This window comes from Thermothielavioides terrestris, chromosome 1 (assembly GCF_000226115.1).
Source record: "Thermothielavioides terrestris NRRL 8126 chromosome 1, complete sequence".
NCBI classification, from domain to species: domain Eukaryota; kingdom Fungi; phylum Ascomycota; class Sordariomycetes; order Sordariales; family Chaetomiaceae; genus Thermothielavioides; species Thermothielavioides terrestris.
This window is the reverse complement of record NC_016457.1, coordinates 8,328,859-8,344,913: the sequence shown is the minus strand read 5'-3', so window position 1 is coordinate 8,344,913 and position 16,055 is coordinate 8,328,859. Positions and strand designations below refer to the sequence as shown.

The 16,055-nt window shown below is 36.6% G+C and overlaps 1 protein-coding gene across 1 annotated transcript; it reads right to left on the bottom strand.

Moving 5' to 3' along the window:
* Nucleotides 1-14,771: 14,771 nt before the first annotated feature.
* Nucleotides 14,772-14,942, bottom strand: THITE_47745 (uncharacterized protein; the record flags this gene model as incomplete). The annotated part of the gene is made up of 1 exon (XM_003650639.1): nt 14,772-14,942. A coding segment is annotated over one exon (171 nt), but the record flags the coding sequence as incomplete, so codon positions are not given.
* Nucleotides 14,943-16,055: the final 1,113 nt, after the last annotated feature.

Sequence of the window (16,055 nt, the reverse complement as noted above, 5' to 3'; positions counted from 1 at the left end):
GTTTACTATTATATTATCTATACTAAAGTAGTAAATATTGTTGTATACAATAGTAAAAATATCTTTAATATAGCTACTAGGGATATAAAGCTTCTTTACTCCTTTATAGTCGATATAGTAGAGGAGTTCGTCTTTTAGCTTATAAAGCTTAATCTATAGTTTTTAGTGCTACTTCCTATATAGCTCTCCTTCTTACTCTTTACGTTCTCTCTACTTAGCGATCTTTTTAGCTCGTTCTTCTATATTATAGAGACTCCTAATAATCTTATTATACTAGCAGTCGTTGGGGTAAGCTATAGTTAGCTTAGCTTTAAACTCGTTATTAATAACTAGTTCGAAGGTGCTAGTGTCTATAGTATAGTATTCCTCAGTGTCGATCTAGATAGTAGACCAAATGTCCTTTAGTTCATTAGTAGCGTTTTAGGTTTTATTAGGGGCGTCCTCCTCGAAGGTCGGTAGGTATAATAAGGTGTCTAGTACAACGTTGAGCTTTCCTAGTATATAGAAGATGTTAAGGTCGAACTAGGATAGCTAGTTTATAGTATTAGTAAGCTTTAGGTTAGCCTTTATAAGATCTATAGTAGCAAGAGACGTATACTTTATAATGCCTCTAGTTGCTATATAGTCTATTAAGATGTTTATAAGGTATTAGTTTGACTATACTATTTTCTAGAGCTTCTTAACTACCTATATAATAGTAGTAATTTCTATTTCTATACTTCTATACTTCCTTTCTACATTGGAGGTTAGATAGAAGAGGAATATAATAGGCTAGATCTTACTATTCGAGATATCTTAGCTAAGGATACTAATGCTATCCTATTCGCTATAGAGTTGAAAGACGATTACTCTATATCCTTTACCGCTTATATTAAGCTTAATAAATAGCAGTTTATTAGAACGATAATAATATAAGAAGTACTACTTATATAAGTGTTTCTATAGTAGCTTAAAGGACTCTAGTTCCACTAGCGTAGGCTCGAATTTAGCGTTTAAGGTAAATGCCTTCTTAGTGTTCTTTGACTTAGCGATAGAAAGGTCTCTACTTACTCTCCCTTAGGCAAGGAGCTTGGTTTTACAGTCCTATAGAGGCTACGCTTTCGCTATATACTATAGGATGCCTTTATATAGCTATCTGGCTATACTAAGGTACTGCTCTAAGGTCTTAAAGGTATTAGGGAACTTAAGTTTCTTAAATATAGTGATCCTATCGTCTATTTTAGCCACTCCTTCGCCATTGACTATATAGCTAAGAAGTCTTACTGATAGGTAGGCTACAAAGGATTTTTCTATTAAAATATAAATATATACTTTGTTAAGGATATTAAGAACCGTCTTAATATACTTAAGGTACTTCTCTATATATTTATTAGCGATAATAATATTGTTGATATAGGCGTATACAAAGTGCTTATATTTATAGAACAAATAGTTTATAAAGCGCTATACGAAAGCTAGTAAGTTTTTAAATCCTATTAGTACAACGTTCAAGCATTCTAAACCTTTAGGACTAATAACTATTATATAGTTACAGTGTTCTTCTACGATTAGAAGCTAGAAGAAGAATCTAGAGGCGTCGAATACTATAAAGATTATATTGTCTATTATTATATTTATAACATCGTCTTAGTTAGGCAATAGGTATATATCTAGTACTACTAACGTATTTAAAGGCTAAAGGTCCATTATAGCTCTGCCTTTCGTTTTTCTAGCAACTATATAGTAGACTACAAAGACTAGGTAAGCAACAAAGGTTAGCTAGTCTATAAAGTCCATCTTTCTTTATATATATAGTTTATTATATTCTTTGTCAATAATTGCTTAGTCTTTAGCGTTTAGTAGGTAAACCTAAATAGACTTAAGCTAATTCTACTATCTATCGATAAGTAGAATTCTTATCTTCTAATCCTCTAGTATAGGAACAATACTATAGTTATAGAAGACATTATACTTATCTAGCAATGCCTTTATCTCTTCTATATACTGTTTATCCCTACTATAGACGTTCACCTTTGCTACTAACTTAATATATAGGATGTCATCTAGTTTCTTAATGCTATAGGATAGTATATAGAACTCCTACTTAGTAGGTGGCTTATACTTATCTTTAGTTAGTGTCTCTATTATCGGTTCTTTACTACTAGGCTCCTATTATATAGTTGTTGTTATCTATATATATTTGTCGTCTATAATATTATCCTAAGTCTACTATATAAGGTTCTATACCATTGCCTAGATATCCTCCTCTAGGCTATACTAAAGGAGGTGTCTAATATACTGTCCTTCGACAAAAAAAGAAAGCTTCTTCGCACTTAAACGCCGATTGCGAAAGAACCATTAAGCCAAAATCGAATCTAGCAACGTAAGCGTTCTCAGCGTACCCGATTACCCCTATCTACGATGTTGTAGAGGGGGCGTAGCGGCTATACAGGTCGTGGTGGCGATGGCGGTAGCCTAGCGTCGGGCACCGTAGGTCGCGATACTGTGGCTAATATGTACGAACACCCTGACCGACGCGATCGAAGACTTAGGCTCCCTCCTATAGGAGCTATGAACGATCGGAATGTACGTACTAAGGGCGCTAGCGACAAGCGATCAAGGCTTCTATAGGAATTCTATGCCTTAGTGTCGCTAGAGATATAGCTATATATATAGGTAGCTATATATATATACTACTGCGAGGTGTTCTAAGACGAGCTAAACTGCCTTTATAACGTATATAAGCTACGTAAAAGCGTCGACTGTATTAAAGAGGAGGTTATATAAATTAAGAACAAGGTTAAGACATAGGCGAGCGTTGGAGGTATATAAGCGAGGACCTAGGTATAGATAGTAGGGCAGGGCGTAGTTACAATAGTGACGCCCTAGCTACTTAAAAGCCGTATTTAGTATATACTAAAGAAACTATTCTATAAGCTTATAGTAGACCTTAGATAGGTATTTACAGATATTGTCAATAGGAGTATAGGTGATATAGTCTAAGTAATCAATATAGCTATAGCGACGATAGGAGCGACGACGAGAGGTAGCGGAAGTAGCACAATCGTAGTGTAGAAGCTACTAAAAAGCAGGAATATAGTAGTTACCTTCGAGGAAGACCGCTAGACATAGTTTACTAATAAAGATAATAAGGTGTAGGTTATAGCTATATTTAGAGCGACTACAATGCTTAAGCGCTATACCTTCGTAGTACTTACAAAGGGTATTCGGCTAGCCGCCTTAACGAGGTATAGAGGTGACGCTAGCTACTTAGCGGTGGACCTAGCGAAGGAGAATAAGGTTTAGATTATATATATAAGGCTATAGGCGCTATAGGGTAGTACTAAGGACAGTTAAAGGCTATAAACGATATATATACTAGTCGAGCTATATATAATCGAGGAAACGACAAGGCTTATTAACTAAGGGGTCCTGCTCAAATATATAGTCTACCCTTATAAACGCTTTAAAGGTATAGTATATATAATCCTATACTTTAAATGTAGGAAGTAAGGATATAAAGCGACGTTCTATAAAGAGGAAGAGGTATACTGTCTAATCTATACCTATATAGCGTATAACGATAGCGATATAGCAAGGGAACGAGAGGCAAAATGCTTAATAAAGATCGACCTAGCTAAGAATAGGCCAAAGTACATTAACTACGGAGACGCCTATATAGCCTTTGACGTAAGCTATAAGATAGCAAAGGAGTAGCGTTAGTACGTAAAGGAGCGGTTCAACGACTGCCTGTTTATCTTCTATATACTCTAGCCTTAGGTAGTAGTAGCGACGGGGGCAAGTATATAGTATAGGAGCTAGAAGGATAAGTTAGGAGAATAGCGCCTAAAGAAGCGCCTTACTAAGGTAGGCTAGTCTACCAATATCTAGAGGGCAAGGCGCTCTAATAGTATAGACCTATTCCAATTTAGAGTGCTCTTATAAACCTTCTAAGGAGCTAGGGTATAGAATAGGAGTACTACTTATATAGTGCCCCTATATAGTACAAGTATAGAGCTAACTTTGTAACCTAATATAGTGATGACTAAGGGCCCTAGTCCTGTACTAAGTATATAGCTATAACGTTGAGAGTACTCTACTAGAATATCGATAGTAGTAGAAACCGTTTTAACTAAGCGCTAGAGGATAAGGAGGAGTTCGACCTAGTAGCGATTTAGGAGCTACTAATTCGCCTAGATACGACCCCCCTAGCCTCGCCTTATAGGCAAGGTAGCTAGTATAAGATAGTATATAGCACTAGTAGGGTAGTGCTATATATAAGTAAGCGCCTTGACTATATAATATAGTCGGCTAAGGTAGGGGAAGATTAGATAGCTATAACGTTTAAAAAGGAAAGATTGGACCCCTTTATAGTATAGTCTATTTATTCGCTTAACTAGGAGCTAGGGTAGCGGTTACTGCTCTATACTTTAGTAGAGTAGGAGCTAAGAAGGTGTAATATACTTATAGGCGACTTTAACGCCTATTATCTAATATAGGACAAGTACAATAGGACTTCTCGATTAACGAGTATACTATTTTAGATTGTAGTAGAATAGGAGCTTGAGCTTTATATACTATATAGCACGCCTATTTAGGTATAGCAAGGCAATAGAGATAGTATAATCGACTATATCTAGGCAATATAGGGTAGCGGTACCTAGTAGCTAGGACCTCTTAATTTAGTAGGCTTAGACTATATACCCTAGGTAGCTAAAGTGCCGCTAAGGGGGAGTAGCGGTAAAGCCGCTATACTATAGGGCTATAGCTAGGTGCTACTAGACTATAAAAGGTACGAGGCTAAGGCCTAGTTCCTAACCCTACTAAAGGAGATTAATATAGTAGAGGAACTTAAGGATATAGTAGATACCCTTATATACAAGTTGACTAGTATTATAGACGTAGTAGCCCTATGCTATAAGCTCAACTAGGGGTCCTATACGCTATAGTGGAACCTCGAGGTCAACAAGGCAATGTGAGAAGCGAGGAGGGCTAAACGCGCCTAGCGGTCAAGCTATATAGCAAGCTCCTAAGTATATTACTATAAGGCGGTATAGCGTTTTAAGCGCTATACCTATCGGTTGTAGATACTATACTAGCGCTACTTGTTCGCTAGGGCGTCGAGGGAGTAGAAGCTAATATAGGATATTAAGAGGTAGGTATAGCTTTGTAGCTACCAATACCCTAAGCCGCTAGCGCTACTAGCGCTCTAGCTAGGGCCTAGCGAGCTCTAGAGTACTATAATATATACCTAGAAGGCGGAGGCGTTAGTAGGGCGTTTCTTCTCTACCCTATAGGCATAGTACAACAGTATACCTAACTAAGATTAGCCTAAGGAGTCTTTCTATAATACTATGCCTATTGACTAGGAGGTTAGCAGTATTGAGATTACTAAGATTATAAGCTATATAGGATTAAACAAAGCGCTTAGCGAAGACCTCTTTACTAATAAGTTCCTTAAAGCCTATAATAAGGAGGGCAAGCTGTCGGAGGTGTTTACGGTAATTATATATATCTGTTTTAAGCTAGAGTACTTCCTATATAGATTCTACGCTATATAGGTGGTCGTCCTTAGGAAGCTAGGGAAGTCTCTAGAATAGCTGACAGAGGTAGGGGCGTATTGCCTAATATCGCTATTTAGCGCGGTAGGCAAGATTATCGAAGTGGCTATCGTAGACTAAGTAATATATATAGCTAAAGCGTACAAGCTGCTTCTAGAGATATAGATAGGCTTCTAGCAATATAGGTCTACAAAGGTAGCGATCTAGGTAGTGACCGATATAGTGAAGATGGCGTAGGTGTATAGCGCCTACGCTTTGCTATTGCAATTGGACTTGAAAGGCGCTTTCGACTAGGTTAACTAGATCTAGCTACTATATATGCTCTAGGAACTAGGCTTCGAGAGGAAGCTAATTATACTTCTAAAGAGCTATTTCGAGAATTGTATAGTACGCCTATAGTTCAATAGGATTATAGCCAAGCCTACGACTCTATAGCAAAGTACACTATAGGGCTCGCTACTATCGCTAGTGTTGTTTATTCTCTTTATTACCCCCCTATTCTATACCTTCGAGGTATATATTAGGCTTCTAATAGTTGGGTATATAGACGATACTAACCTTCTTACATTCGAATAGGATATACTAGTGTACTGCTATATATTTAAGAGAGGGTTTACTAAGTATAAGAAATAGGCTATAGAACAAGGGATATAGTTCAAACTAGCGAAGAGCGAACTTATCTACTTTACAAGGGCGCGATAGCTATATATAGAGGTCGTCAATATCCTTAGCGAAGGTTAGCTAGGACTCGCACCTATAGAGTTAGCGAAGTTCCTAGGTATATAGCTAGACCGTAAGCTCTTATTTCAAATATATAAGAAGGCGGTTAAGGCTAAGATAGCTATATAGAAGTTTACCTTTATAAGACTTATAGCGAAGACGTATAAAGTATATATTGTATAAGCTTAGGAGATCTATATAAAGGTTATTAGGAGTGTCCTTTCGTATAGGGTAGTGGCGTAGTATACTCCAATGCTAATCGAAGGGACTCCCTATAGGATTATATATAGCTTTGGTGCAATGTAGTTGGGCTACCTTTAGGTAGTTGCTAGTATATATAAGGCTATACTAGTCTATAACCTAGAAAGTGAGACCTAGGTACCCCCTATCGATCTATACCTTAACCGCTAGGTAGCGTATACTAAATAGAGGCTCTAGAAAACTAGGCTTATATAGCTTCTATATAGTATCTATACGAAGGTGGCGTTAAGGTTGAAAAAGCGGTACTATATACGCTATACCTTAGTGGCGAGGCTAGCTACAAGGGAGTCCTCTATAGAGTAGAGGCAACGGTAGGCCAAGGACTAGCTCCTTGCATATTGCTTAGCAGTAGTAGTAGAGGCGTAGAATAGGAGCGACGAGGACGACGATTAGAGACCCTAGGAGCTATAGCTATACGCTAACGTGGATATAGCTACAATAGAGGAGTAGAAGGTGTATAGAGAGATGTAGATATACTGCGTAGACACTAGGAGACTAGAGAGGGTATACTACAAAGAAGTGGTAGACCTATATACCTTAGAGCCTCCTATCTAGGTACTATAGGTATATAAGGATCTTAGTAAGGCGTAGAGCTCCCTCCTTATATAGGTGTATACTAGAGCTATTGGCTTTAGGCAGTTCCTATTCTAGAAAGGGATGCCGAATATACCTATACCGCTCTACTACTATAGCAAGGTACCTAAGACCATCGCCTACCTTACGATACGCTATAAGGACTCTATAGTTGCTATAGGAAGGCCCTATATCTAGGACTAATATACATTGTTTACACTACTTAGGAGTAGGAGAGGCGCCTAAAGGATTATAGGATAGCTAATATATATTAGGCGCCTATAGGAGTATTGGCTAGCGCTCGAGCTAAACGTTGAGAGCAAGGTAGGATATAAGGGAGCGGTGGAAAGCGCTATAGGTATATAGTAGGAGCGTAGTAGCTAGGACGGCGTAGTAGGGGAGCCTCTAGCGGCTAGCTATAGGAGCTTGGGTACTAGCGAGAGGCGTAAGAAGAGGAGGAAAGGGTATAGGAAGGTCGGCCTCTAGCTGCTCCTCGTAAGTATATTACGTGCCTAGTAGCTATAGCACCTACGCTAGGAGCGTATTATATACGTAAGTGGTATATAATAGGCTATATAGGCCGCTATATCTCCGTTGCTACTAAGCTAGAAAGGTGAGTTCTAGCGAGTTGGAGAGAAGGAATTAGGGAGGCCCGCCCTACGTAGCGGGAACGCAGTGTAGGCGCTACGTATGAGTGGTGTATATAGAGGCGGAGGGACCGCTTGCCCTTAGTGGCGAGGTACTAAGTGCCTCTTTGGTGTAAGATTAATAATAATAATAATACTGTCCTTCGACAATAGTAATTAGGCGAGCGATATTGTTCTTTATAACAGCTTAGTATACGCTCTTCGCGTCTACAATAGCATCTAGTATACTCTCGATATATAAAGCGAAGTAGAGCTTACGTTTCTAGCTACCTAGATTATCGTTATCAGTGTCTATAGGCTCGAACGTAGTTTTAATTAGGTATTCCGTTATAGGTGCGACTGTTATAGTGTTTATAGCTTTTACCTTTTGGATTATCCTTTTCCGTTCTATACGCATTTTTACCTTTATATTATAGATGGACTAGAAGTAATAGATAGATATATTAAGGTCAATCTTTACTCTATTATAGAGTATAAAGTTAATTCTAATTAATAGTTTCGCTTTTAAACCTTTAATAACGTCGGCTATTATAGTGAAGTGACCGTCTACGTTGGTACTATAGACAATTCCTTAGATATAGAAGTTAAATTCAACTTACTTTTTAACTTTAGTATAGGCTCCAATGCCTTTGACAAAGTATAGCTTTATATCAATTTAATATAGGTTTTTAGCCTACTTAGAGATAAACTCCTTGTCAATAAAGTTGATATTGCTACCTATATCAATGTAAACTTTAGTGCCTAGCTCGCCTAGGTTCGTGCTAATATTGATTATAAGGTATATTGCTTACTTATCTAACGCCTTTAGTAGCGGTATATAGGGCTACGCTTCTACGATCTATCCTTCTATTAGCGTGAAGTTTACTTCTTTAATATCGAGGTCGTCCTTAGTGTTATTAGTATTATATTAGTAGTCTATATACTACTGCTTAGGCTTATACTTGTCTTCGTCGCCATTGTTAGCTATATATTTGAATAGCTTGCAATAGGTTATAAAGACTTTGCTATAGGCGGTGCATTGCTAAATCTATAGGAGTTCTCTTAGTCTAGGCTCTAGCTAGCGGAAGTTGTAGTATATATAGTAGAAGCTATTAGCTTCCTCGTCTTTCGACTCTTCGTCTTTAGCCTCAATGTTATATTCGTCGACAAGAATATACCTAGTCTTCTCTAGTATTTCGCAGTAAAGGTTAGCGTCTTCGTCGTCTCCTATTACTATAATCTCGCTATAGTATAAGAAGGTACTATCTTCGAACTACTTCTTATATATATATATCTAAATCTATTAGAGTTGTCGAAGTCGAGGTAGTCTTCCCTAGTTGCCGTTATCGCCTCTTCTCTAGCCGTTGAATAGTCTAAGTCCTCCTCTATAATCGTTGAACGGTCGATATCCTCTTCTATATCTAGTTGTACTATAGAAGTTTTAGTTACTAAATAGTTGTATTTAGTTACTATCTTTATACTAATTGTTTCTAGGTTACTAGGGTTTATCTTTATCTCTTTTCTAAGGATTGTAATATCCTTTTCTACCTTTTTTTATCTAGAAGGCTCTACTATCCTCCTAGTCGTCTCTTTATACTTTATCGTTATACTCTATATCTACGTTATTGGCAATAGGACTATAGCCAATAATATAGCCCTTAGCGACGTCCTAGCAAAGCTTGTCTTTAACAATATATACTTTGGTATTGAGAATACTAAGGAATATATCTATCTCTATAGTTATATCTAGTTTAGGGTATAGCTAGCGAAGTTCTAGATAAAGGCAGTTGTATAAGTATATTAGACGTTGCTCCTTAGTAGTATCTCCCTCAATATATATATATTTAAAGTATTCTATAGCGAATTTCTAGACTAGCTTGTCTTTATAGTTGTCTTTTATAGTATATTGGTTTTCGTTTAGCTATTTTTCTACTTTGTATCTTTTAATACTAAACTCTTTTTTTAAACGTTTAGTCTATACTTTTATAGATATAGTTAATATTGCCTTTTCTATAGTAGAGAGCTACTATTTATACTATTATAGCGCTAAGCCTCGAAGTAAGGTCTATATCTCTATATATAAAGTCTCTTCTCTTACTAGGTAGTATCTAATGATCTAATCTACCTACTTAACCTAAAGGTTAATATCCCTATAGTATAGCTACTATTTATTGTACTATAAGTCTTAGAGTTCCTTAAACTTATTCTCTATATTTAGCTAGAAGAGACTAATATCTTAAATCTTCTATTTCGACGTAGGTATAGACAGTTGTAAAGACGTAGTACTTCCGTCTTTAGTTTTAGGCTAACGGTCTTCTATACCTATAGCCCTGTTCGCCCTTTCGATTATAACGTTTAGGTTCTCTATTATTCTAGCTATCTAGATAAGAAAGTCCTATATAGCGAAAGCGGCTTAGATATCTATAGCTTTGGCGGCTTGTCTAGAGGGTCTAGCTCCTTGTCTAGAGGGTCTATATAACGTACTGGCCTTATAGCGTCTATAGATAAGCGTACGATGTTCTATTCAACTACTTTAAAGAAGGAAAAAGGAGAAGTACAGGCTACGATCCCTATATATAGAGTTTTTTAGGGGCTTGCAAAGTAGGTTCGGACCAACGTTATTCTAGGCACAAGGCAAGCCCGCTATAGGTCCGTCCTAGGGCTACTACGGATCCTAGGCATAGCCCTATATACCTAGCCTAGGTATAGCCTAGTTTATAATATACCCCCCCTACCTAGATAGGGAGTTGGATTGGGGTAGGCGTAGTACAGCGTTGGACGTAGACCGGGTCCGGTATAAGGTCGGTTATAGCGAACACTGGTACCTAGTTCAGTATTTATATAGTCTAGTGTAGCTATCTACTAAGTGCTTACTACTTAGTAATCCTACTGCCTAGTCGTAGATTGTTTGTTTATATCGTTCTAGCAAAACGCTAATTAGCCCCTTCTCTACTCTACGCCTTTTTCTATAGCAACCGTACTATATAAGGCGTACTTACTAATTGTATACAACTAGCCCCCCCTTATACTATTAAAACCCCTTCTCCTTTATAAACTTTATACTCTACGTTTTCTTCTCGCTTCTACTATACGCCCTTATCCCTCCTCTATATTCCTATCCTCTATCCTCTTTATACATTGGCTCTTCCTACCTCGTCTTCGTCTTATACCTATTTTTTAACCTCCTTATATACGGCAACGCCTATATCGCCTATACTATTTTCGTTATACGTTTGTTCTACACTTTATCGACAATATTTATCGTTTTTTTATACAACCGTTCTATATTTACAACGCTACTACTTTAATTTTAATACGAATCTAATAAGAACCTACTATACGCCTAGTTCGTTCCTATAACTTTTTCCCTTTATATACACTTAGCTTCCTACTATTTTCTTTATATATATATCCTATATATATCTCGTCTACTTGCTCCGACCTCTATAGTAGCTTTCTATTTACTTTACGATAGCAATATATTCTTGAAACTTACTTGCCTATTCCTGCCTATACCCTTTAGAATATTAGCTATAGTCGCTTTACTTAATAGTAGTAGAGAGGGACATCGTTTTAGAGGAGACGACAACTAGGACTATAATGTATATTATCCCTTGTTAAGCCTACTTTAGTCTTAGGCTAGAAGCTAATAGTGTCTTAGATAGAACTATAACAATTACAACAACTTTTTTCACTATACTATTAACGGCTATATTGTCAAAGGCGACTTAGACAATGAGGATAATGCTCTTCTTAAAGAGGAAGGAGACATCTACCTAAACTATATTAAGCGACTTATATATAGTAACTTCGTTAAATACGTCTAAGGACGTAGAGAGAGCTATATAGAGTATACTAAGTCGTATACTAAATACTACTAGGATTTAGCACTCTAGACGACTAACCTCTTCTTATATACTAGCTTAAAACGTTTAATTAAATTTTATACCGACAATAAAGCTGTTATAGAGCCTACTTATAAGAAAATCGAAACCGAACTAGCCTATCGCATTATTTTAAAGGCGCTATTTATTGCCTTTATATATAGCTTCTATAGTGCAATTGGCATAGCCTTTATACACCGATCTCTAGTATACTCCGCCTTCGTCTTCGATATACCCTTAGTTACCTCCTCTATACCTTCGACCTTAAGCTAGCGAAGAGCCTTAGTTCTATACTAGGCTCTTTAAAATAATCTCGCTATATAGCACTATAGTCGCTTTGTCGAATATATAGTATAATATCTCGATTCCTCCTAGTAGGAGAATCGGTATATTATAGAGACTGTCTATACTATAGTATAGTCTTAAGCAACTGTCTTTAAGACGAACTTATACTTTATAGAGTATATTATTACGTTTACCTCCCCTTTGTCCATTTATACCCCTTAGAGGTCCTACCCCTACTACTTACCTTATATATACACGTCCCCCTATAACCTGTACTACGGATAGCGCTTGTCCTCCCCTATAGAGGACGTTTTATATGCCTATTAAGTATATATACTATCCTTGCCTTATACCCCTTATACGCCTATTCCGCCTTTGTATATACCTACCCTGCCTATATACCTGCTTAAAGATAAGGAGGAGGACCTGCTAGATATAGGACCTGTTATAGAGCTAGAGTAGGTAGTGTCGTTTATATATCTTATTATCTTTTTATATATAGCTATGTTCTATCTAGTTTTAGGAGGATAACTGGACTTAGGCGTATTATAGTTTCCCTATACCTAGGTAGTTGTATTTGTCTAAGCTATTAGTCTTTATAGGGTAGTTTATATACGAATATAATGTTTCCCCTTCCTCCTCTAGTTCAACATTGGCCTATCGTTGTACTGTACATCTCCCTATTCTCATTTAAACTCGTTAAGCGTAGTAGTATCTAAGAAGTTCTCTAAAGGCTTTTACATTGGTTTATTGTAACCTACCTACTTAATATATATATTACAGTTGTTCCCCCTTCCCCTTATATTCTAAGCTTTAAAGATTGCTTCTACCTTATACTTCTACTAGAGAACCCCCTTCTTTGATATAACCTATATAGGGTCTAGTCGTTTATCTATAACTTTCTATAAAAGGAGTGGGTTAGAGGCTGTCTATTCAACTAGGTCGATATAGAAGGTTAGGTGTAAGCCGCTTAGTATATCGAGCGTCACTATTAGAGAAGTCGGCACTACGATCACCTTATACTTAGTATTTAGCTAGTCGAGCTTTTTACTAGGGTGGTTCGTTTTTATATTGTATAAAGAGAGCTATACCTTATCCTCTACTTTAAACCGCTTAGCTAGGTGGCAAGAACGATTTATATTCGCCTATTGCTACTACTATATATATACGATAGCTGCCTAGGTCTACTCTATCCCCTTCTTTAGATAGCGGAGGAACCTAGTAGCATAGCCTTTTAAGGATACTATAGGCGTCGTTGGGATTGTAATAAGTTATATAAGACTTATATTGAACCTATAGAGGAGGTAGTTTAGGCTTACCCTAGTTATAGATAAGTCTCTATTGTTGAGTGTAAACTAATAGGCTAGGAGATACTTAGGCTAGTTATACTATATAAAGGATACGAAGATCTGAAGGATTGCCTACACCTTTTAATTAACTTATTTTATCCCTCTATTTGTCTAGGGATAGTAAGAAGTCGATAGGAGCTGCTCTACCCCTACCGCCTTATATAGTATAGTCTAGAACCTATTTAACTAGTCCGACCTATAGTCGGTTATAATTTGAGTTAGGAATCTATAGAAGCGCTACTATACGTTATAGAACTAGAGGGTATACTTTTCTACTCCTATCGAATATATCGCCTTAAGCTATATATATTTAGAAAGGCGGTTAGTAATTACTATAAGGTAGCTAGGCGCCCCTTCGTCTTTTATAAGAAAGTTGGTTATAAAGTTAATGGAGATCTGCTTTTAGAAGCGATTAGGGATAGACAAAGGTTGTAAAAGCCTTTAACGTAGCTACTAAGAAATCTTATTCTAGTAGCACTGATTGTAGTTTCTAATGAATTGCTTTACGTTAGATAATATAAGGTCCTAGTAGTAATCTCTCTAAAGTATTTTGAATAGCCTATTACGTTCTAGGTATTCCAATATAGTCGAGTTATAGATCCACTAGATAATTATAGTAGTTAGAGGCTCCTATATAGGGAGCTAGAGACAGCTATAGAACTAGAGTGTACTTTATACGTTGAGAGAGTAGTTTACGATTTAGGTCTATACTATATTCGCCTCCTTTAGAAACTTCCAAGCTCTATTGCGAATGGCCTAGAGCTAGTAAATGTAGTGCTTGTCTTCGACAATACCCTTGTCCTATAGGGCTATAAGCTATTTATCTTCGAAGAACGTCTCTCCTATAGGCAACCTAGCCTCCTCCTATATATTAGTCTAGTACACTTTGATCGAAGGGAGTAGCTAAGCGATATACTAGCTATCTTTAGGCTTATCCTATTTACATTGAGAGAGTATATTAGGATGTAAGGCCTAGGATCCTAGTTGGTACTTTAGCTTAAAGTTGAATAGGGAGAGTATCTCTACCTATTAGGCTTACTATTCACTGATTAGGCGTAGCTAGGTAAAGTACTTAAGGTTCTTATAGTTGGTTAGAATAGTAAAGGGGGCCGCTATACTCTAGAGCTTTGCCAACTAGGCCTTAAGGCAAGAGATAATAGCTAGTAGCTCTTTATTATAGATAGTATAGTTATATTTAGTAGAGCTTAGTTTTATAGAGTAGTAGGCTATAGGGTAAAGAACCCTATCTTCTCTCTACTAAGATAAATACCTACTAAGCGCTATACTAGAATAGTCTACTTCTATAACTGTCTCCCTCTTAGGATCCTACTAAGTAAAGATCGGCTCCGATATAAACATAGCCTTAAGTATATCGAAGGCTTCCTATTCCTCTTTGCCCTAGCAGAATAGGATATTCTTATAGGTAAGGTATATTAGTAGAGCCGCCTTTTTAGAGAAGTTAAGGATAAAGTTGTAATAGAAATTAGTAAATCCTAGAAAGCTCTATACTCCTTAGACCTTATAGGGTACCTTCTACTTATAGATAGCCTTGATCTTCTTAGGGTTAGGGTAGATATAGACCCCTATCTCTACGATATATCTTAGATATTTAACTTCCTTTACTATAAATATATATTTCTTAAGGTCTAGGTTGAGGCCTATATCCCTCAGTCTTCGGAGGACCTTATATACCTTCTTTATATAGTCCTTTTAGCTTTTGCTTAAATATACTAAGACATTGTTAAGATATACCGTTATATAGTCTCCTAGCGTTAGACTAAAGACATTGTTAATATATCTCTAGAACGTTATAGGAATATCTATAAGCCTAAAGGGGTAGACTAGCTACTCGAATAGTCTAAACCTTATATAAAACGCTATAAGGTACTTATCTCCTTTAGCTATCTAGATATAGTAAAATATAGCTTTAACGTCTAGCTTTATAAGCTATTTAGCCCTAGCTAGGGACTAAAGAGTCTTCTTAATTAGGGGGAATAGGTACTAGTCCTATTTAGTAATTTTATTTAGAGCTTAGTAGTCTATATAAAACCTCTATCCTCCTTCTAGCTTCTTTATAAAAAGGACTAGGGCAGCTACCAACAAGGAGCTTATTTAGATCTATCCCTTATCCAATAGGTCTACAACCTATTTTCAAATCTCTAGGAGATAGTCCTTTAGTATATTATATAAAGGTCCCTATAGGAGTTTAAAGGGTTTTCTATCTAGGCCTATTTTAAAGTAGATATAATAGTTAGCCTCTCCCTAATAGGGGGGTAGACTATTCACCTTCTCTTTATTGAAGAGATCAACAAAGTTATATAACTCTTTTAGTAGAATGACCTTTGGGTCTAAGTCAGCATTGGGCTAGGAGATAGCTATTCCTAGTATAGTAGTTATCTTATAGATACTAATAATAAGGAATATATCTTATACCCCTTTAGACTTCTTCCTTTATACTTTGTAGGCTAAGCTTATAAATACTATACTTATAACTAAGGTAGTGTTAGTTTCCTTTTACTATAAAGAGTACTTATATACCTATAGGCCACTTTATAAATTGATAGTAAAGACCCTATTAGCTAGGTCTAGTATAATCCTATAGTAGTTTATCTAGAGGAGCCCTAATATAACGTTGTAGACTAGCCTTAGGACTATATAGAATATAGTAGTACTAATCTACCTATTGATATCTATTGTAATATAGGCGATATATATAATTTTCTTTATAATTTACACCCCCTTAACTATAATACCTAGGGTATAGGGAGTCGGTAGGCTTATCTACTTAATCTTTAACCTTTAATATACTCTTTCGCT